General features: G+C 35.9%; 2 protein-coding genes and 4 non-coding genes across 6 annotated transcripts in view; 2 read left to right on the forward strand and 4 right to left on the reverse strand.

Moving 5' to 3' along the window:
- Window positions 1-126: 126 nt before the first annotated feature.
- LOC131801754 (uncharacterized) lies at window positions 127-2,587 on the reverse strand. The gene is made up of 4 exons (XM_059120698.1): window positions 2,302-2,587; window positions 2,045-2,231; window positions 1,596-1,987; window positions 127-223 (listed from the first exon to the last, which is right to left on the reverse strand). Exons 1-4 carry the CDS (start codon window positions 2,313-2,315, stop codon window positions 127-129), a joined length of 690 nt encoding a protein of 229 aa, XP_058976681.1. The 5' UTR covers window positions 2,316-2,587.
- Window positions 2,588-2,700: 113 nt separating this feature from the next.
- On the reverse strand, window positions 2,701-2,772 carry TRNAA-UGC (transfer RNA alanine (anticodon UGC)). The gene has a single exon. It is a non-coding gene; the product is annotated as a tRNA-Ala (tRNA).
- A 63-nt stretch (window positions 2,773-2,835) lies between these two features.
- TRNAA-UGC (transfer RNA alanine (anticodon UGC)) lies at window positions 2,836-2,907 on the reverse strand. Its single transcript has one exon. It is a non-coding gene; the product is annotated as a tRNA-Ala (tRNA).
- A 94-nt stretch (window positions 2,908-3,001) lies between these two features.
- TRNAA-UGC (transfer RNA alanine (anticodon UGC)) lies at window positions 3,002-3,073 on the reverse strand. The gene has a single exon. It is a non-coding gene; the product is annotated as a tRNA-Ala (tRNA).
- A 3,714-nt stretch (window positions 3,074-6,787) lies between these two features.
- Window positions 6,788-6,859, forward strand: TRNAA-UGC (transfer RNA alanine (anticodon UGC)). Its single transcript has one exon. It is a non-coding gene; the product is annotated as a tRNA-Ala (tRNA).
- Window positions 6,860-18,051: 11,192 nt separating this feature from the next.
- Window positions 18,052-22,855, forward strand: part of LOC131801626 (rhythmically expressed gene 5 protein-like) — a 35,952-nt gene continuing 31,148 nt past the window's right edge. The window contains exon 1 of the mRNA XM_059120468.1: window positions 18,052-19,109. Coding sequence (XP_058976451.1) covers window positions 18,969-19,109 — 141 coding nt within the window. The 5' untranslated portion in view covers window positions 18,052-18,968. The remainder of the gene's footprint in view (window positions 19,110-22,855) is intronic.

The following is a 22,855-nucleotide window of genomic DNA, read 5'->3' on the forward strand; positions in this document are numbered from 1 at the left end:
ACAATTCCTGCAGGAAAAGTATCCAGAATAAGTAAACAAAAGATGTAACAAATGATTTTTGAACCAGTAACTACGATTACGCCGTACAATTGTCTATAAAAACTTGATAGTTGGCAACGCCATTGATCACTTAGCCTGTATGAACCTATCATTAATAATAATCATGGTAAAATAGTACAGGTAGTCGTATCGACACAGCTGCTGCGGACAATTGACTGTCAAACTAATTTTGAAATTGAAATTTTTGAACGAAAAATTACCGAAATTTGTAAAAATTCTTCAAAAGGCATATCATAACAACCTCTGATTGGCGTCGTATAAGAAAACATAAAAAATGATAAAAATAAGTAAATTATTGCCTATTTTTCAATCTGCTGATTTTTTACTTTTTATAGCCTCCACCTTGGAAAGGTTTGTATCATCCATAAATATTTATTATAGAACCCATAAAGTATATATTCATAATCAGCATAAAATTCTAAGTCGATTTAACGATGTACGTCTGTTGAAATCACGATACACCCCACATTATTTTACATAGAGCGTAAATTTAGCGGAACAATTTGCATTTTGCCTAGGATGGTTGGTATTGAAAATGAGACATATCAGCCCACGTTTTGGTATAGCCCCCATATAACGGTATTTGTGGGTCATAATGGCTTCTGGTTCCGGTGGCAAACATTGAATATTTAGGTCCATGTTTTCCTATAGCGCACATAATTCGATACCCACCGATATTCGGTATTTTGATAATCCTAGTTACCTTTACCCATGAAATTCTTAAAGTATAAAATTGTCTGTAGAGGTTCCCGTTTTGGTATGGCCCCATATAACGGCCTCACCCACTTAATGCTTTTTTGATAAGTTTAACTGCATCATGCAAAAGGTCTTACTGGTATTTGTAGTTTAAAGTAGAGCACGCTTCAATTCAGATACTTAAAAATATTAAATATTATATAAAAATGATTCCTTTACCCTAAGGTGGTGGGTATTAAAAGTACGGCCCGGCCGAACTTAATGTTTTTTACTTGTTTACTAAGTAAAATTTTCCAGTAAAATTTTGCAAACTCTCAGTAATTCAACTCTCACAATTGTTCTCTATGTTCGCTCCCATTAACTGGAATTTGGGATATCTAACAACATTTGCAATATTTTGTACAAAATACTGAATTATCATTCGTACAGACCTAATAAACTTTTCCATGTATTTCTCTTAGGTAAACGTGATCAAAAACAGTTTTTTTTTTAACGAAACAGGGATTAGGCCTGCCTTGAGTTATTGGTATACCAAAAAAAGAACAGCATTCCTGTCCAACAATTACTATTTGTATTTAGCGCTTCCTAACCTTTTTCTTTTGACTTAACCCGAATTTTTAGACTTATCCTTACAGCCTGTTCCACGATCTCACTAACTTTCGTTCTTTCTTTCGCATAGCCTTACGTGATTCAGTGTTGCAAAATATTTTTTGGCAAAATTAATCGCGAAATAAGGCAAAAAAAAGCGCCAAATGTCTAATTTAAACGCGAAAAAGCAGCAGTGGCTCTGTCTCAACTGACAGTTCAGTTGTAAACAAACAAATTGTAAATAAACAAACAAAATAAAAAAAAAATGGGGTGAGATTTTTTGTCTTTTGGCTGGTGGTTGGTATTGTTGAGTTGTGATGGTACAGGTTTTTACGTTTATTTGTTGTTGTTGGGTATGTGATTCTGGGGAACTGAACTGCCTGGTAGGTGTTACCACTGCTACGGTCTTGGATGGTCTTGATGGTGTGGTATCCAATGCCTCGAAGCAGTAATCTATTTCGTCCGCGTAGCCAAAAGTTTTACCACTTGGTGCTGCGGACTTCGACAAGAAGAGTGTCCGGTCAATTGCTGTTTCCAGCTCCGTTAGGCACTCAAACCGGTATAAACCACCACCTGTAACTTGCAGCCCTTTTTTATTTTCCGCAATTTTCTTTTTGGTGCGGGATTTTAGATCGGCCCACGTCTGTAAATAGTAATGCCGGTCAGACAAATAGATCGTAAGCAGAGTTTTCTGACTTACCTTTTTCCACTCTGCAATTGTGCGGGAAGGAGGACCCATGGTATTTAATTTAAAAACTAACTTCTTCCAGTGGTCCTCCAGGGATTGCCTGCTGCTTCCAAAAATTGGCACTCCTCTGGCAAACTCGGGATTCTCCTCCATATACTCAACTAGTGCCCGCAGCTGTGTAGTTGATGATTTTTTCGTGCTGGAATTGAGAAAATAAAAAAATATATTTATTGTTCCCATAATAAATTGGATTTATTATTTTTACTTACATTTTTGTTTCCATTTTCAATTAAGCAATGTTTATGTTTTAAAACAGATTTTCCTTAATTGTTATCGTACGACAGCAAACACACAAGTGACTGATTTTGACATTTGTGTTCGCATGCGTACGAAAGAAAAAAGATAGTGGAACGCAAAATTACACTGAAACGCTTACGTTTTCGTTCGCATTGATTTTCGTGCAAATTTTCGTTCTGATGGATTTTAGTGGAACGGAAATCAGCTGTTTGTCGTGTAAAAGTTGTGCGAACGTGTTCTTTCGATATCGTGGAACAGGCTGTTAGAGTTTCAAAACTCGGTCATTCCCACCTTTTTACATTTGCTTCAATCTATCGATTATAACACCATTGACTAAGATTAACCCGTTGTACCCCAAACTAAAAATTAACTGGAGATGCCGGGGATTGAACCCGGGGCCTCTCACATGCAAAGCGAGCGCTCTACCACTGAGCTACATCCCCTATGAAACGTTAAGCATTTTTTGCATAAATTTATTTATGCATGGATCTGAGCAATAAAAACTCTGGAGATGCCGGGGATTGAACCCGGGGCCTCTCACATGCAAAGCGAGCGCTCTACCACTGAGCTACATCCCCCACCCTTTTTGTTCCAGTACAAATTTTCCAGCCGATCCAATAGGTAATTCATTTGTTTAAAAAAGTTTCCCATGGATCTGAGCAATAAAAACTCTGGAGATGCCGGGGATTGAACCCGGGGCCTCTCACATGCAAAGCGAGCGCTCTACCACTGAGCTACATCCCCTGATGGGAATCGGTCGCCACATTATAGTTTTGTTCATTTTTCTTTTCTAAAAATTGGAGTTTTGCAATCTGTCAAATTTACTTTTGAATTCATGTTTTTATTTGTTCTAGCATTACTTCCATTTTAATGATTAATGTGTTGCGATATTCTTATTAAAACACTTATATTTTGAATATACGACTGTCTGCTTTGTAACAATTGTTGTAAATTTTTACTGGAGGAAATCTGTTAACCCACAAGTTCTGCAAAAAAGCTCGATTTGAGTGAGAAATTTTGACATTTCCTTTACTGAAAATTTGCAAATTCTTACAGGATAAAGGTGCAAGTACATAAAAAGCATGGCTAGGCTTAATAATGTCAAATTATAAAGGTTATATAAGTGCGGTTCTGTAATCCCTTTATGAATTGTGACAAAATATGCCTAGTCATGACTTCAAGCTTCTTATGTACTTACACCCTAAGGCTGGAAATACATAAAGCGCATATTTGGCTTGCTTAAGTAATCGGCTGGCTTCTTCGTAGATGAACAAAGGAGTTTTAGGTTGACCTAGTTCGATTTTGGCCCTGGGCTCCTTTGTTCATTTCCGAAGAAGCCAGCCGATGACTTAAGCCAGCCAAATAAGCGATTTATGTATTCCCAGCTTAAGTCTCATATTTCAATAATTTGCAACCTCTCTGCTTCCTTCTGAGTATCTGGGAATTTGTTTTTGGAAATCGCAATCCTAATTTTTTTGCTGTCGGAGATTCGTCCTTTTGGCTCATTTCCTTTTTTATTTTCAATGAAATACAAAATGCTCTGTTTTGACAAGAATGCTGATTGCTTGCAAGTTTTTGTAGGGATTCCGTTTGTTTCGTTTTCACTGTTTTTTTAAGAGATTAAAACTCATGGTAGAATTAAGAAGGTACAGTCATTTTTTTCAAAATTATTCATTTAACAACATTCCATTGTCTAAATGTTTATTTATAAAACCATTGTGCTTACACAAACCATCTAATTGCAAAAGCATTAGATTCTTGCAGGTTCTTGAACAGAGAATAAGTTAGAGTAGCCATTTCCACCCTTCTTAAGGAGCAAGTACATAAAAAGCTTGAAGTCATGGCTAGGCATGTTAATGTCAAATTATAAAGGAAAACGACGGCAGGATTTTAGTGCGGCTCTGTAATTCCTTTATGAAATGTCACAAAATATGCCCAGCCATGACTTCAAGCTTCTTATGTACTTGCGCCCTTACACTTATTGATGGTACCTCGATATACGAATTATAAACATTTTTGACTAACTAATTTAGTATTGCCCTTTTCCACAACCTGCAACTTAGTGATTCTTATCGGAAAATCGTATCGGCTATAGTATTAAAAACGTTTACATTCTTGCAGTTCTGGTACATATCATAGCTTTATAATATATAATTTAGCTTTCCATTCAAAAGAAATTGTAATTTGTATGAACTGTATACTACGCAATATTATATAATAAGCGCATACCATGGTAGAAGAATATAGGTAGATGCATCAACGCTTGGGAACATGTCAACATTTTTAAAGTGTTTTGTCAAAAATAAGTCGATTTTTATATGTTTTCTTATACGACGCAAATCGGAGGTTGTACTGATATGTATTTTTCAACAATTTTTACAAATTTCAATAATTTTTCATTCACTATTTTCAATATCAAAATCGGTTTGACAGTTCATTGTCCCAGCAGCTGTGTCAATGCGACTACCTGTATTCTTCTATCATAGCGCATACAAATTGTTTTCTTTTACCATGGCAACTCTTTTCTGACGAACTGGACCTTGTCATATCTAAAATATTTTCATATGACAAGTGACAGTTTTTACAAAAATAATAAATTATACTTTATTTTCGGCGTTTCTTGGCACATAAAAAACCTTCATTGTAAGGAAACGTTTTCGGTGATGCTAGTTCTTGTGTAGTCCCCGAATAAAGTTTTACTTTGGTTCCACCTTTAAGGTTCAAATCCCCAGAATTACCAGCTGAAAAATGTTGCCAAAATCTTTACAATACATGTTATAAGGATTCTGTACTAAAACGAAAATTTACGCTGATGATTTCTTGTAACGAATTTAATGCAAATTCGACTAAAAATGAGGGGAGAAAATGATATTGTCGTCATACTTGTCCTAAGCGAAACCAAATTCAATCATTCCATAATAGAGTTTTACATGACTTATCAGACTAATATTTCAGTTTTGTTTTCACAAGTCAGCTGATTGCTTTGAAAACTAGCGGTAGACGAATATAGGTAGACGCATCGACGCAGCTGCTGGGACAAGGAACTGTCAAACCAATTTTGGAATTGAAAATGTTGACTGAAAATTTATTTAAATTTGTAGAAATTCTTGAAAAACGCGTATTATAATAACCTCCGAATGGCGTCGTATAAGAAAACATATAAAAACTACTTATATTTGAAAAGAGATTTAAAATGTTTTAACATATCAATATTCCCAAGCATCTTTCTGTATTCTTCTACCATGATAATAGGCGTGTCTGGTTACTTTTCCAGCAGGAATTGTCCAGCATCTTCTTTCTGAGAGAAAAGGTAGTTTTATTCTCTTTAGCAAGGAAAATGCGAAAAGTAAACAGACGGTATTCCTGCAGAAGCTTCCAACTAATGAGCTGATTTGTCAAAACAAACCAATTTGTCCCCCATAAGGAGAATTAAAACAAAGGAAGCAATAATAATTTTACAAGTTTTTTAAATGAAAATGTTGGAAATAGTCTTTTATTTTATTAACATGTATGTAATAATATTAACATTTACGTTTTTCACATTTTGTAAATTTGTTCTCCAAAAACTATTAGTCTTGCTAATTCCAAAAAAATATTTTCAAATTGAAAGCACAAAAAGAAATAAACAAACAATAGAAAACATCTGATTGAATGTCGATGAATGAGAAGAAGAAGAGTTGCAAGTGATTGTAAGAAGAAATTTGTCCAGCAAGAATTTGCAAACTCTCACTGAAAGAACTGTCAAAATTTCTCTCTCTCTAACCGCTCTCTTTTCCAGAACTTTCGGGTTAACAGACGACTTCCAATAACAATTTGTAACAATTGTTACAAAATTTAGGGTAACCAGACACACCTAATAGTTGTGTTTGGTTATCTTAAAATCTGTAACATCTGTGATCAGAGATGGAACCTGTTTTCCATGCAGTGAAATTTGACAAGGTAAATTGCAGAAAATGCAGAGATGGATATGCTAATTTGAAATGACTTTACCTTCTTAATTTTACTGAGCGGTGCCATAATGGTGTCGATATTTTGTTACATACTCTGAATTTTAACGAAAATAAATACTCTATTACAACACTTTTTCTAGTTCCTGGCCGCGTTTATATGGTTATTCACGATATACCCACACTGATTTGCCAATAAAAAAAACATTGTACCTATTTAGTTCCAAGATATCAAAATAAATGTAAGTTGACATACTTATTATTTCGACCATAACGTATACATTATAATAGAACATTATTAACATTTTTCAGTTAAAACAAAGAAATAATCATTAAACAACATTGCTAATGTTTGCTTCCATAAATAGCTTTGCCACAGTGCCACATAGACTCGCGCACTCACAAAACATGTCTGCTGGGTTCCACTCACTTATGAACAACAAACAAATTGTATGACTTTTCAACTGGGCCTATTTACTTATATTGGTACTTTGGCAACACTCTGACATGAGGGGATGTAGCTCAGTGGTAGAGCGCTCGCTTTGCATGTGAGAGGCCCCGGGTTCAATCCCCGGCATCTCCAAGTTTTTTTATTGGATTTTTTTATTTTTCTTCTTTAAATCAAATTTTTGATTGTATTTTTTTATTTTTCTTCTTTAAATGAGAAGTTGTTAGGCGTGGACTATTTAAACTTTAGTCCTGATTTTTTATTAGGCGAGTTTACTGGCGACAAGTTTTATCGTTCTCTTTTCAAATTGCCTCTTGCATTTATACAATAGTTTTCATCATTGCCTTTTCTGTCTTTTTTAATTATATTTTTGTATAAAAATAAAAAACCCATAAATAATTGCCAGTACGAGCAATGTTTTTCCATTTCCATTCCCCCTACACCTCTCTCACACAAACAAAGAATTCATCCTATGGCACAATTCAGAAGGTGGAACATCATATGACTATTGCGACGTGCTAAGTTACATGAGATATGTTATAATTTTGAGAAAATGTTAAATATGCGTACTCGACCGAAGTATTCCATTTTTATACTTCATCTTATACAGAAAATCGAATATTTATATCCATATCATCTCAGGTTTCTGGTTGGGAGAAAAGTTGTAAAAAATGGCTGACTTGTTTCGCAAGTTATGGCAGATAAAAGTATTGAAAATTGTGACTCTTTGTGGTGAGATATATATCATTTTCACAACAGATCTTGCGTGACTCTTTGTGGTGAGATATATATCATTTTCACAACAGATCTTGCGTTAGTAAAAATGTATGTACGTGTAAAATTTGAAGAGAGTTGGGAGTTTATTTCGCTTTCTTTAAGCGTTTTGTTTTTCAAAATCTTGAACCCTATGTGGGGGAGGTACAAGAAGAACTGATCCGGTCTCTCCCATCTTTATAAAAGATCTTGTGATGTGCTAAATCTGAACGGAATCGGATGTTAATTTCGTGTTTTATGAGCTTCATGGATAATCAAAATTTAGACCCTTCACACCAGACTTTAGGTTAATAAAATTATTGTGATGTGTGTAATTTAAAGGGAACCGGATGCTTATTTTATGATCGTTTTGGTTATTCAAAACATTGACCCTTTTGCGGGGGAGGTACCAGAAAGAGTGAACCGATATATCTTCTACACACCGGACCTTGGATTAATAGAAAAATTGTGATGTAAGTATTTTATCGGATCGGATTATCCCTTCTCTTTCTGAGCAGTAAAATATTTCGACCCTTTGTGGGGGAGGTACCAGAAGGAGTGGACCGATATTGGCCATCTCCGAACTCGATCTAAGTTTGATAATAATATAACGATGTACCAAGTTTGGACCAAATCGGATACTCCCTTCGAGAGACCAGACAGACTGACCGATGGATACGCTAGATCGGTTCTAAACGTCCGGAAACGGATTTGGTCCAAAGAGACCTAGTCTAAAATCATTATTTCGATGAACCACGTTTAGGCCGTATCAAAGGATATATACCCTCTCTAGGGTATATTTTGGAAATTTGGAGTCTGCGAAGGTTTGTCACAATTTGGAAATGTGGAGTCTGCGAATGTCTGTCAGAATTTGGAAATTTGTAAGGTCCATTCTATTAGGAAATTATATAATATGTTTATATGTGTTTGTATTTTAGGGAAGACATTGAAAGTTCTGTGAGACAGATATAGACATTATCTGTTTTCTTTAAATAAATATTTTTTACACATTACATTGTTTAGCTCATTTAAAATTCCTAAAACCTAGAGTATTTGAGCCCTAAACCATCTTACATTAAAGTCCAAAAAGTACCTTCATGCTAAATCAAGAGCTGTTCGATTCCACCCTTTTATATCCTTTTTCCGTACAATGTACAAAGAAATTGAATAAATTCAAAAGTAGTCTAAATTCCATAGACTTCTGTAAGAAATCAACTTAAATTACAAGCTATTTGTCTTTGTTATTTACGACTTGACTTACTTTCTTTTCATGCCCGCCAATCAAATCTGGAGGGTGTTGAACCCAGAGATTAAATTTTTCACAAAATACTTAAAATTTTGGCACACATTTCGTTGGCAATAACAAAAATTAATTCGCAACGTATTTTTAAAATCGCGCAGACATTCTTCGTGCTTACGCATGAAATACCGCTAACCATGTCATTTTATCAATGGCTTTGTTGTCAGCTTTGGACGTAGCAACGGAACAAACGAACGAACGATCCGACCAACCTACCTATCCATGCACTTTGCGTTGTGCTGTGTTTTTGTTGTCTTCTGGAAACCCCCAGTTGACCAAGTTAAAGGTGCAGTCATCAACATTTTTATGTTGGTGGCTGAATGAATGGTTTTCTTTTTAATTTGCATTCGTTGTAACGCCACGACAGCCATCCTTAACATCCATTCGAGCATTCATTAAGTGGGGAAATGTTTTTATTTTGTATTATTACTTTTTTTTAATTTTTGGCAAACTAAAGAGGCTTGATGTATTTTGAATGTTGGAGAAAGTAGGTAGTTGGATTGTAATGGAACATCATTTGTCATACAAATAAACTGATCATCTTCCTTATTGAAACAGCATGAGAAAATATACTATCATTAAGAATCCGAAATAAATATTTGAATGAAGCTGAAATTCTGTAACTTTTAGCGCGTTCACATACAAACTTTTAACCGGATTAACCCTCCTTATCACCACATATTTACTTAATCCGGATTAAATCAACAAGTTGTCCCAATTCATATTGGGCGCCAATTCATAACTATGTGCAGAACATGTGACTGGCGTGCAGTACATTTATCCTGCACAAAACTACATTAAACCATTTTCACAAGATTAGTATTTAACAATTAAAATGGTATCAGTCAGTTTTTGCCGACAGATTTAGACCCCAGCCTTGAGTTATGAGGTACCGAAGCAGTTGGCCAATATTGACCAATCAGTATCTGACCTAAGACTGATAAAAATATTAAAACGTTGCAGATTTCGACTATATCCTTTATTTATGAGATATGTGCAAATTTTTTGAAAATGTGGAAATATGCTTGAGGTAACAGTTATAGCAGAATGAAGTATTAATTTTCGCACTTATGCTAATATTACGATTCGCAAAGTTAGAGCAAATTCGAATCCTTTATCTTGTTGTAAATTATTTTCCTTGAAAATGTAGACATTTTGTGTGGTAGTTACCACAGAAAGAGTGGACCGATATTGCCCATCTCCGAACTCGATCTAAGTTTGACAATAATAATACGATGTACCAAGTGTGGATCAAGTTGGGATTATCGAGAGTTATCGTGCGCTCTAGCCAACCGGCCAGACAGACGGACGGACGGATGGACATCGCTACCCTCCCTAGCCATATGGCTGAGGGTATGAAAATATCAAATTTCAGTCTCTTTGTCTGAAAAATGGCCTGGACCTTAAAAACACCTTAAATCTTTGTTTATTTCTCCCAGATCGAATTTTCATTCAATGGAAACCCAAACTTTCTAATTTACACCTACTTCCGTTTAAAATCTGAGATGAAAAGTTGTAATAGCGATTATCAGGGGTACCGTTAAATTGAAGCTATATGTTCTTGGAACCTGAAACGTCACATTACAAGCAGCTTGGTATTAAAATCCAAAATCTAAAAAATATTTGAAATTTTGAATTTGAATTATGAGAACCCTAATGTCAAATTACAGCTCATTCGGTTCGAAATTGTGGCTGAAATATTTAAAATTCCTAAAATCAAAAGAATATACCGACGAATGGGGACTAGACCAAACTTTCTAAATTTTATATTGGCCGATAATGTCAGTTCTGTTTTGACACTTTTGTAGCAAACACATGCGAAACACACGTTAATAAACAACGTTACGCTACACTGCTTCAGAACGCGGAATATTGGTGATTATATATTTGACCAATAATCGGTCCGTAACTTTGGCACAACGTGAATTTCGTCGCAGATTTCCTGGCTGTCTAAAGCCTACTGGTGAAACACCGCGACTTTTAGCCGCTCACCTCGAAGAGACTGGCACATCAAAAGATGCTGCCAGACGTAGTAGACCCGGAGTATCCGTTCAGCAGAGAATATTACTGCTGAAGCCGAGGATATCACGGAAGCGACGTCGACCTCGACGAGATGACGTGCTTCGCAAATGGGCATCAGTCGACGGTCTTTACAGCGAATTTTGGTACAAGATTTGAAAATGTTTTCGTATAAAGTCCCTTAGCTGTTAGCTAACCGCCATCCGTAATAAGAAGAGGTGAGTGATGATGCCCATTTCCAACTTAGCGGGTACGTAAATAAGCAAAATTTACCCGAAAATCCATTAAACCCGCTCAAAGTCTCTGTATGGTGTGCTGTTTTCGCTGGAGGATTCATCGGATCTTTTTTCTTTGCAGAAGTCGCGGGCCAAATGGTTACTGTGAATGATGAACGCTACAAAGCAATGATCAACGACTTCTTTTTGCCGCAACTTGATAAAGGATACATTTCCCAGGCGCAAATCTCCCGTTTGGCGATTTGCACTGGCCAGCAAGATCGCCTAATTTGACAGCTCCAAACTTCTTTTTATGGGGCTTTTTGAAGTCGCGGGTTTATGTCAACAAGCCTTAGACACTTTCAGCTCTTAAAGACAATATTCGTCAAGAATGGGAGGACCAAAGTTATGGAAAATTTCATAAAAAGAACTCAAATGGTAACAAATTGTGGCGGCTTGTTCTCGACTTCATGTAAGAAAAACTAAAAGACCGAATAAAAATAATCCACAAGAAGAATCAAAGTTTTTTATTTTTTAATTACAGCCAAAAAACAACGGAAGTTTATTTTGCTTCCTCGTACAGGGTGAGATGAAAAAAACTGCAACCAACTTCAGACGGCTGTCATTTCTAAGCCACTCGTCCGACAGCTGTTCAAATTATTCCCGTGACAGCTCATTATATTGTTAACAAGCGCACAAAGGCATTTTGGTGAGAATTTTCCAGAAAAGCAAGTTATCCGTTATGGAATTCAAGCGTGATAGTGTGATTTCTTTATATTTGACTGTAAAACAATTACTACTGGAGTGCTCTAACGATAGCCACCCAGCATTTAAATGTGAATAAATCTTTTGTGTCTCGTACCATCGCTCGTTACCGTGATACTGGTAGCATAGCACGACGTCAAGAAAGTGGACGGAAGAAAACAGCAACATCAGCAGAAATGGTTCGAAAAGTAAAGAAGCGACTTAATCGAAACCCGCCTCGCAGTGGCCGAAAAATGGATCGTGAGCTAAACATATCGCAATATTCCACTCGGCCAATATTGAAAAATGAGCTCGGGGTCAAGCCATGGAAATTCCAAAAAGTGCAAGAACTTACACCGCAACAGAAATAAAATAGACTCAAAGCAGCTAAAGAGTTGCTTCGCTTGGCCGAAAGTGGTGAACTGCCGAATTTGGCTTTCACTGATGAGAAAACATTCGTTGTTCCGCAGTTTGTAAACAAACAAAATGATCGTGTTTACTTGCCAAGAGGTCAACTGAAAATGTGCACCTTCGGTTAGCCACCTGAACTCAAGCGCTGGCCATGGTGATGGTGAGGGTCATAACAGCCGATGGTCGCTCTCCGCTAGAATGGTTACAAAATGCGGTTCCTCGCATCATTTCCAGCGCACAATGGCCACCAAAATCTCCAGATACCTTTCCGTTGGACTATTATGTCTGGAGTATTTTATAAAGGAAGGTAGGCACTAAAAAATATCAAAGTGTCGATCACCTCAAGCTAGCGCTTCACCGGGAATGGGCCAAAATATCGCAAAGCAACATTCAGGCAGCGTGTGACGGTTTCATTGGCCGTTTGAAGGCCACAATTCTTGCCTTGGTGATCAATTTGAATAAATCTAAACTTATTTTAAATGTCTAAATGCAGAGCAACTTTCGGGCAGCGTGTGACGGTTCCATTAGCCGTTTGAGGGCCATAATTCGAACAAATCTAAACTTATTCTAAAATTTTATGGTGTTGCTTTCATTCAATACAATTAAAAAAAATGTAAAAATTGTGGCGTTTGACTTTGTTGCAGCTTTTTTTATCTCGCCCTGTACTTGTATATGCTGCACCTCGTATATTCGTTAGGAATCCTAAACGACAATAATAGTATCTAAACACTCGGGTTAATCTACTTTATGAGGATTTATTTGACGTATAAGCAATATAAACAATAAGCCACTGTCTTTACTAAATCCGGTAATCTCTAAAGACTATCTATAGTTTTAGATTAATGCACCGGACTTTTTGGGTTAGATTCAGTTGGACGTGTGGCGATCTCACTCCCCTCTTTTCATACTATTCTACAATTGATGGGTAAACCACACATTCTTCTCGATATTATTTCAGAATAAGAAAACCCCACCAATTGTTTTATTTAATTCCCATACACATCTATAAACTTTAAATGATTTATGTAAATGTTTCACAAAATAAAAAAAAAAACTCAAAAAAATTTGTTTGTTTAAGAACTTTCAATTCAATTTTTAATGGCAAGAGGAAAAAACGTTTTACGTTTGGGGGAAATTCCAAAATTTTATTCACATTTTGGGTGCCGTTCGATGGGAATGTGTGTGAATGTGTACTGTGCTGAAATTAATATTCAAATATTCGTTTTTGTAATTCAACAATCAGTTTGGTGGGGTTTGATTTTTGTTATTCTTTTGTAATTTTATAAAATTAACGACACGCTAATTAAAACATAATTTATAACACAATCTGAATGACGCATGGGAATCGGAGGGAGGAAAATTGGAAATGTTTGGGGGAAAAACTAGGTACACAATTTTAAACATTTTGTGATCCTCGGGGATAGAGAAACTTTTATATATGCATCCGGAGGACTAGAGAAACCTTAAATTATTTTTAAATAGTGACTATTCATTGTGGAATACTTAACCGAATTGATTACTAGCATTTAATCAATACATCAAATGTCACATGCCCTAAACTCCATCCAATGCAAATGTTAAACTCTCCTCTTCTCTATTCTATACACAATAGTCTCCCCACCCGCGTATGGGTTAAACCAAATCATCAACAAATTCTAAATCGCAGCCATATCGATATTATCTAAACTCAGTGAGCTAATCTACATTTCACGATCACACAATTAAACCACAACCAAAGAGCAGCAGCAGCAACAACAACACAACCCAAAAAAATGTTCAAACTGAAAAAAAGTAGAAAACTTGACTTTGAACTGCCATAAAATGTTTATTTTTACCCATTTTACCGTGTTGTGCTATTGTAGATGTTGTTGCTTTAAATTCGAATGCAATTTCTAAATACGAGTAGGACAAGTTTTGAGAAAGACAACAAAAACTAAACAAAAACACAAATCTAGGCTTCCTTTTACCCGTTTGCACTCTTCTCTTAGGCCGACAAGGAGCTTAATATGCGCCTCTCTAGTCTCTCTCATAGAATTATTTCTGTTTTTATTTTGTTTTGTGGAAATTTCTCTCGCCATTTAAAAGAGATTCAAGAGACATTCGAGAAGAAGTGGGAGCAAATGAATCATTTCCCCACAAAAAAGTTGCCATGCTTTATAAAATAACTAGCTAAACCCTTTTGAACTGAAATGCATTCAAAATTGTGGTTTTAAATAAAAATAAAACTAATTGAAAATATATAATATAAAAATGTAAAAAACTTATTTGTTGTAATGCTTTAAGATATAAATGTTGTTGTTTTTCCTTCAGGAGCGTAAACAAACCAGTCTCTCGGTCTACCAACGCGAAAATCTGCCAGGCACAGCTGACCATGAGAAAAGCAGGAACATGTCAAATTTAGACCAAATGCACGAAAAGTTTGTTTTTTGGGATTTAATGATTGTCATAGCAAATGCTAAGCATGCTGCATGCTTTTAAAGTTTAACGGCAATAGATATGAACCTATGTACTTCCCCGTAAGAATCGTAGCCTCAATTAAATCGTTGTGTAGATATTTTTTACTGCTAGCCTAATGTCATTGCAAAGGAGTGGTAGGAATATGTTTCTTAATAAAATATTATCCAAATCTAAAGCGATCTCAATATAATTTGCCAACATGTATGTTTGTACCAAATTCCGCCACTTATTCCAAATTTCATTGGAATCTGTCATACAGGGTTGCCAATATTCGACGGACCTTTGGGCCCATTCCAATCAACGAGGCTTGTCCGCAGGCAACATTCTTTGCGTCAATTGAATTTTGTACGGGAACAAATGCAAATCAATGCGAATAATCCGTTGTAAAGTGGACCGAGCCATGCCCAACTGCTGAGAACGGCGTTTTTGGGATGTTCTTGGGGACCTCTCAACACTGGCTCGTACGGCAGCGATATTCTCGGCCGATCGCCTTGGTCGACTTTTATATGGCCTCTTCGGATTAGAAAGAGCCTTACCAGTCGAAAATTTTTCGTATAAACGCTAAATGGTGTTCTTAAAAGGCGCACTTCTCACATTTTTTAATGTTTTAAAAGCACGTTGAGTTTTCACAATTGACTTCTTCTGTTGAATGTAAATTTGTATTGGTTAAATCTGCATGGTAAAAATCTGCTTGGACTGACGCTTCAAACGCGGTATGTCATTAAGCGATGTGACATCTCTGTCAAAAGTTATGGCGTTGCCATATGGGTCCGACGAATATGGGCAACCCTGTATATATCGTGTTTGGTGCATCAAATACATGAAATCGGCCTAAAATATATATGGGAGCTATATACAAATTTGAACCGATTTAAATGTAATTTAGCCAATTTTTATGCGTTTCGAATTTTTTTGTTCCAAATTTCATTGAAATTGAGGATTCATAGCGTGTTTGGTGTATCAAATACATGAAATCGGCCGAAAATATATATAGGAGCTATTTCCAAATCTGAACCCATTTCAATACAATTTAGCAAATTTATATTTGTTCTGAATTCCCTTACACATTTCAAATTTCATCGAAATTGGGGATACACAGCTTGTTTGGTGCATCAAATACATGAATCGGCCGAAAATATATATGGGAGCTATATACACATTTGAAACGATTTCAAAATTATTTGACAAATAAAATTTTAGACCAAATTTCATCACACATTCCAAATTTCAGTAAAATTTGACATAAAAAATGTGATCGATGCATCAAATATATGATATCGGTCGAAAATATATATGAGAGCTATAGCAAAACTGGTTTGAGAGTGACAAGGAACACTTTCCTCGTTACCATATGTTACATGTCTTAAGAACAACAACACAATCAGATCGTGGAAACAGGCTCTTGATAGAGAACAAAGCCTCTAATATCTTAAAACGCCTGACGGAGATAAATATTATATGTTTTGTCACAAATAGCCATAAAAAAGAGTTCTTTAAATTTCGAAGCCGGTGTAGGGGTCCTCGAGTAATAGAGAAATTTTTTACATTGGGTAGACCAAAGTAAAAATACTATCTAAGTGAGGTTCATACAGATAAACAATAAACTGCAACAAAGACAAACGCCAAAATTTTTACATTTTTTTAAATTTTATTGAATGAATTCAAAAAATGTTGGAAATAGCATCTAATTTTAGAATAAGTCTAGATTTGTTCGAATTGGTCACCTTTGGCACGAATTATGGCCTTCAAATGTTGTTCACACGCTGCCCGAATGTTGCTCTGCGATATTTTGGCCCATTCTCGGCGAAGCGCTTGCTTGAGGTGATCGACACTTTGGTATTTTTAGTGCCAACCTTGCTTTCCAAAATACTCCAAACACAATAGTTGAAGGGATTTGTATCCGAAGATTTTGGTGACCATTCTGGAAATGAAGCGAGGAACCTCATTTTGTAACTGTTCTGGGGTGGCACGTGTTGAATGCGATGGTGCTGAGCCCTGTTGGAGTGTCCAAGGTCTGCGGCCAAAATGTTTGCGGCCCAAGGCTTCAAGACACCCTCCAGAATATTTTCGCGATAATATTCGGCATTTATTCTGATGCCACGGCCGAATAATAGGAGCGCAGAGCGACCATTGGCTGTTATGGCGCCCCACACCATCACCGTGGCCGGCGCTTGAGCCAACCGAAGGTTTACTTGACCTATTCGGCAAGTAAACGCTATTATTTTGTTTGTTTACAAACTACTGGACAACGAATGTTTTCTCATTGGAGAAAACAAATTTCAGTTTCAGTTCACCACTTTCGGCTAAGCAAAGCAACTCTTTAGCTCTTTTGAGTCTATTTTCATTCTGTTGCGGTGTAAGTTCTTGCACTTTTTTGAATTTCAATGGCTTTACCTCGAGCTCATTTTTCAATATTTGCGAATAGAATATTGCGATATGTTCAGCTCACGAGCCATTTTTCGGCCACTGCCAAGCGGGTTCCGATCAAGTCGCTACTTTACTTTTCAAACCATTTCTGTTGCTGTTTTCTTCCATTCACTTGCTTAACGGCGGGCTACGCTACCATTATTACGGTAACGAGCGATGTTACGAGACCTAAAAGATTTATTCACATTTAAATGCTGGAGTGCTCTAGTGATAGCCACTTGTGGTTTTCCAGCCAAATATAAAGAAATCACACTATCACGCTTGAATTCCATCACTAATAACTTTTTTTCTGGAAAATTATTTTTATGGTGATATGTTAAAGCTTATGTCTGTATATACAAGCCTGCTTCAATTGACAAAGTAAAAGACAAAATTGAAGTATTTATTTGTGAGATACCGGCCGAAATGTTGGTAAGAGCATGGCAAATATGGACTAAGCAGATGGACCATTTGAGGCGCTTTTTAACTTTCTCGTATCTCTTAAAAAAATCACCATTTATTTCTTTTTTATTGTTGCACTAAAACATTCCCTAGATTTACGTTTGACCACCCTGAACGTCATATTGGACTGTTTCGAGACCATTTGTTTAGTTTCGTTGGTCCCGTTATACAGTCTTTGGTTTATTTTCATTTAATTTTCCCGTTCATAATGTTCAAGTGTTGTATTTGCTCGAACGCAGTATTTCATTTCAGGAGTCTAAAGAATTCTTATGCTTATCCAATCGACTAATTTTTACGATCTTGGCAACCCTGTGCCGAAGTCATCAGTGAAAATTGAGACATCTTCATTGGCTCTCTTTAACTCACTCCCAATAAAAAAGACCAAAACAAAAGCAAATCATGCAATGAACGGCTTAAAACAGGCACGGCGCCCAATGTGTAAGCAAAACAACTACAATGTTAAGCCATTATTGAGAGAGTAATTGAGACCAATATTTGTTGGCGAGAACTGCAAAGAGAGAGACTATAAATAAAAGTTTCGAAGCTCGAGAAGATTCACAACAGACAGAGTCTTCTTCACATAACGACGTTCGAATTTACACAAGAAGCAAAAAAAAAAAACAAAAGTAATCAAATAAATATCCGAGCGAGTGATAAAAAATAAATAGATTTTGAAAAAAAAAAATCAAACAAAAAAGTGAACTGAATTGCAAGAGAATTACAAAAATAAAATATTTACAAGCAAACGTGTGTTGATCTGCATCGAGTGCGTGTTTTGATATTTTTCCAACAAACTAATCGATAGATGCACATGAATTCCAATAAATAAACGGAACTATTGTTGCTGACAAATTTAAAATAAAACAACATTTAATTGCTCTCAGAATTATCTTAAGAAAAAGCATAACAACAATAACAACTGAAGTGAACGTTTTTTTCAGTTCATTTAATTTGAATATTACCTGACTTGAAATCATAAACATCACTTGTCGTCAGTTCAATCTGTCAGTGGGCTGTCGATAGCAGCAATCCAAAAATTGAGATACAACTTCAGGCGATTTCATCAGTCAATTGAATTTAATTTTTTTCGGTTTCCATCAATCGCTCGCTGTTCGTTGGTCAGTTCATCGAGTGACAACAAAGGCGTTGAAAAGAAATACAAAAAAGAAAGTTTTCAGCTTGACTCCATATTTAAGCAAAAAAAAAAAAAAAAAATAAAAACACAAAAACATCTTTTGTTTTGTTATTTCATTATACAATAGATTATTATTGTTTAAAAATTGTTTGGTGTATTTGTGTGTGAGTGTGTCTTTTTGCCTACATCCAACTTTGGCCCCATATTTGAAAGATAAAAAATCTCACAACAACCTACGATAACAAAGTTCAAGTAATACAACAACAACAACAAAAACAACAACCACAACACCAATAAACCAGCAACATAAACTATAGTTTATTCATCACCATCAACATCACCATGGCTATAAAGTTAAACGCAGCGAAAGTTTCTTTGGCACTTTGCCTATTCCTAACTGTGGCCGGCCACAGTTCCTTTAGGCAAATGTCGGCCCAAGCCTCATCGATACCCATTTGGGAATTTTTAACACGAAATGAAAAGGTAAGTTAATGGCAATTTGTTTTATTCCTTTAATATCGCCTTAACCTTAGGGCTACAGGGGTTAAAAATATTCCTTGACGAAGTAAAATGGTTATGGGCGGTATCTAAGCTGATGTATAAAGGTTATGATCCACGCTCAGACATCGATGTGTTCAGTCAAAGCCACTTAAATGAAGGGACTAGCAGTCTTCCAATGCTAAAACATATATACATCATTATTAATGTTGGGCGCCACCAGCTAATCCAATAATAGCAAAAAGTTCTTGTACATAAATTATTATTGATTAACTTAGAATTCAAGATTCAGTCTAAAAGCATTTTTAAAGCAAACGAACGCATAAATTAATTGCCAATTCCATTGATTATACTTCAAATAAATGACAGATCTCTGTAAAACGCGTTTTATAGGCGCCGGTATAAAGCAGCTTTGAGTGGATTTTTTTTCTAAAAAAAAAAAACACAATTATAATGCGACGATGGACAGGGTTTAGAATTTTGCTCAGACTGAGCTGCTTACGATTATGTGGGTGTCGTTTTGCTCCGATGGGGAAATGGGGAAAGTATTTGATCTTATTTTAGTTCTGACCAACAAGCAAAGAAGAATTTAATCAAAACAAGTAGAGTTTTATTTCGTTCGCAATCTATTGACCTCTACGCAAGGTGGTGTATTGTTTCGTAGACCAAACATAAATCCACTGTATTTTTGTTTTGGTTATTTAAGGACTTTTAAGACCAAAGCACAACCAGGTCTTCGCTTCATTTTCTGCTTTGCAAATGTAAAATAATAAAAAGGGCGACGGACGAGTGGATAAGTTAAAGCCACGTTAGATCCCATCAAAAAATTTTACAGGTAACAGAATCAATAGAAAACTTTGTATCGGATCGGATATCTGAAACAATTGACGGATTCCTACCACAAATGCCGACTGGAAGCTGTTGTTATACAGACGTGCTAGGGAGAAGAGCGGGACTGGGATTTTTTTTATTGAAGAACCAAATACCGTAACTTCTTTCTGCTTGTCCGATCACAATACGATCCTTAAATTGGAGGTCCAGACACAATATCGGCTACCATAATTATATGAGTACCAGATCATGCGGGAGTTAGAGGTAACGAAATAGCGAACTCTCTCGCCATAAAGAGGAAAGGAATTAGAAACAATAAACTAAGACAATACAGTATCGCTTAATGCGTCACGTCTAGTATTAAAGACATGCCCCAAAAAACGCCCACACAGAAAGACAAAGAAAGACAGAAAGACAAAAAATCCTATGGGGCGACCCCAACGAGATAAAAAACGAAGAACCTTTTATTACTAGATAAGAAGTAGATTAGTGCCCCATTACGGGACACATGGGCCTACAAGCTAATCTGTACAAGATATGATGTGCAGATTATAGAATATGTATTCAGGGCATACGAGGAAGATGACGAAACTTTGAAACATTTTCCCTGCCAATGCCCAGCGTTTGCAAATATCAGATCCCAATTCTTAGGGAGCGACTCCATGCCAGACCTTAATCAGATCATGGTTAATGATATAAAACAGTTAAGGAATTTCATTAAGGCACCTGAATTTCAAATATAACTGACTGTAAACTGCCCGTCTTCTTTGGAAAACCTTTAGTCTAGAGCGCACAACAGTCCTATATTGGGTTAAGTGTGTGCCCACCAGGGCATGCGCGGATTGTTTCGCCCCTCTTTTCAGCCTAACCTAACCTAACTAACCTAATAACTATCTAACCAGATGAATGATCTAATTCTTCTTGAGGGGTATGAACGGGAAAATCGAACCGCTTGATGGTATTCTATGCCCACAGTTTATAAGCAGCATGGACCTAAACAAATGATGTTAGTTACAAGAATAATTGTTCTGGTCATATTTCGGAAACACTCCTATCATATCTGATCATGGTTTCTGGCAAAAATTCTCTTCAGGACTATTTGAGATTCATTTTTTTAATTTTTAAATCAAAAATATTCTCAAAATTAAAAAAATAAATTCCGCAAATAAGTTATTCGCCACATGGAATTCTTCAATGCATTTCATTTGTCGTTGGGCGGTTGTGTGTTCCAGCGAAAATTCATAGACAAGTTTGTTATTAATAACTAACAAAAACAAAACACGGTTATAAAAAGTAACTGGATTTTTATTGGCCTTTATTAAATATTCAATAACAATGCCGGCAATAATATGCGTTAAATTAATAAAAAAAAAACAACAAAAACAGCAGTAACGATATATGCTATACAATAAATTGTTAGAAAAATAAACACAAACTCAATGAAAAATACACAAAAACAGACAGACAGGCCGATAGACGGATAAATGAATGAGACTTCAAAAAAAACAAGACAAACGTAAAAAAAAAAAACTAAGAACTAGGTAAATCACCGGACTATATCGAGTTATCATCATCCAGTCAAAATTTGCACTATAATGCTGTGAACATTTCAATTATTAATTTAAAACTATTCGACGATTAAAATTGAAGATTTGTTGTTTTTGTTGTTGGCCCAGAGAGACCATCATTGAAAAGCGATTGGAGATTTCTTTATCGATACCCGAGGAGATTGTAAACTAAGTAGATCACTTCAATGGGCGGCTTACGCTTCTTGGGCCCAAGGAAAACTTTGTTGGCCATGAAATTATTAACTACAATTGGAATTAGATTAGCGTTAACGAAAATTAAATGAAATAATTTAATGGAAACATGTTCTTTTCACGCCATTGAAAATTATCATTTTTTGTTCAGATGTAAAGCATTAATAATGGAAGTGTGAAATTAGGGCATAATACCATTTGAATTAGCACTACGTATATACATATGTAGAAACTGAGTTTTGAAAACTATTATCAATTTTTTTGTCCAATTCTTGTCTTTAGATAATGCTGCGTTTCGATCTGGTACCATTAAGTTATTGTGGGACTGTGCTCGTTGTTCATGTCGTATGAATATTAAAAAAAAAAGAATTCTAAATAATATTAGTTAATTTCTGAATATTTTACCACATCCTGTGCCTCAAATCTCGCTCAATATTAGATGGAAATTTCTATAACAGCGTTACCTAAAATTCAACGTAGCGTAAACACATATTTAACTTCCCCACAATGGTGAAATGCTTGTATTACCCAAAAACGTCAGCTTCATATCTTAGAATCCATCAAAAACAAGTAAAAAAGTAGTAAATTCGGCGCGGCCGGACTATGAATACCCTCCACAATTTGCAACGATATATAGCTGTTATATTGGGGTCCATACAATGACCTGGTCCAGCATGGGCAATATTAGTCATAGGCCATTACAAGATTCAAACACGAAACTTGAAAATTCGGTGAATATTGTATCTAAAATCGTCAAAACACCGAATATAGGGAGATACCTATAAATGGGGCTATACGAGATCGTGGACTTGCATAGACATTTTTCTGCCATAGGCTGTAGTATTCATTACGAATTCAAAATACGAAATTTGAAACAATTTTGGTCAATATTGTATCTAAAAACGCCAAAATACAGAATATTGGGAGGTACCGTTATATGGGGGATATACGAAGACGTGGACCTGCATAGACATTTTTCTGTCATAGACCGTAGTACCTAGTACGAACTCTAAATGCGAAATTTGAAACAACTCCGGTGAATAATTTTGCTAAAACCAAAAAAAAAAAAAAAAATACAGAATATTGGCAGGTACCGTTATATGGAGGCTATACGAGGACGTGGGTTTTTTGTCATAGGCT

The sequence above is a fragment of the Musca domestica genome, unplaced genomic scaffold (assembly GCF_030504385.1).
Source record: "Musca domestica strain aabys unplaced genomic scaffold, Musca_domestica.polishedcontigs.V.1.1 17, whole genome shotgun sequence".
Lineage (NCBI taxonomy): Eukaryota > Metazoa > Arthropoda > Insecta > Diptera > Muscidae > Musca > Musca domestica.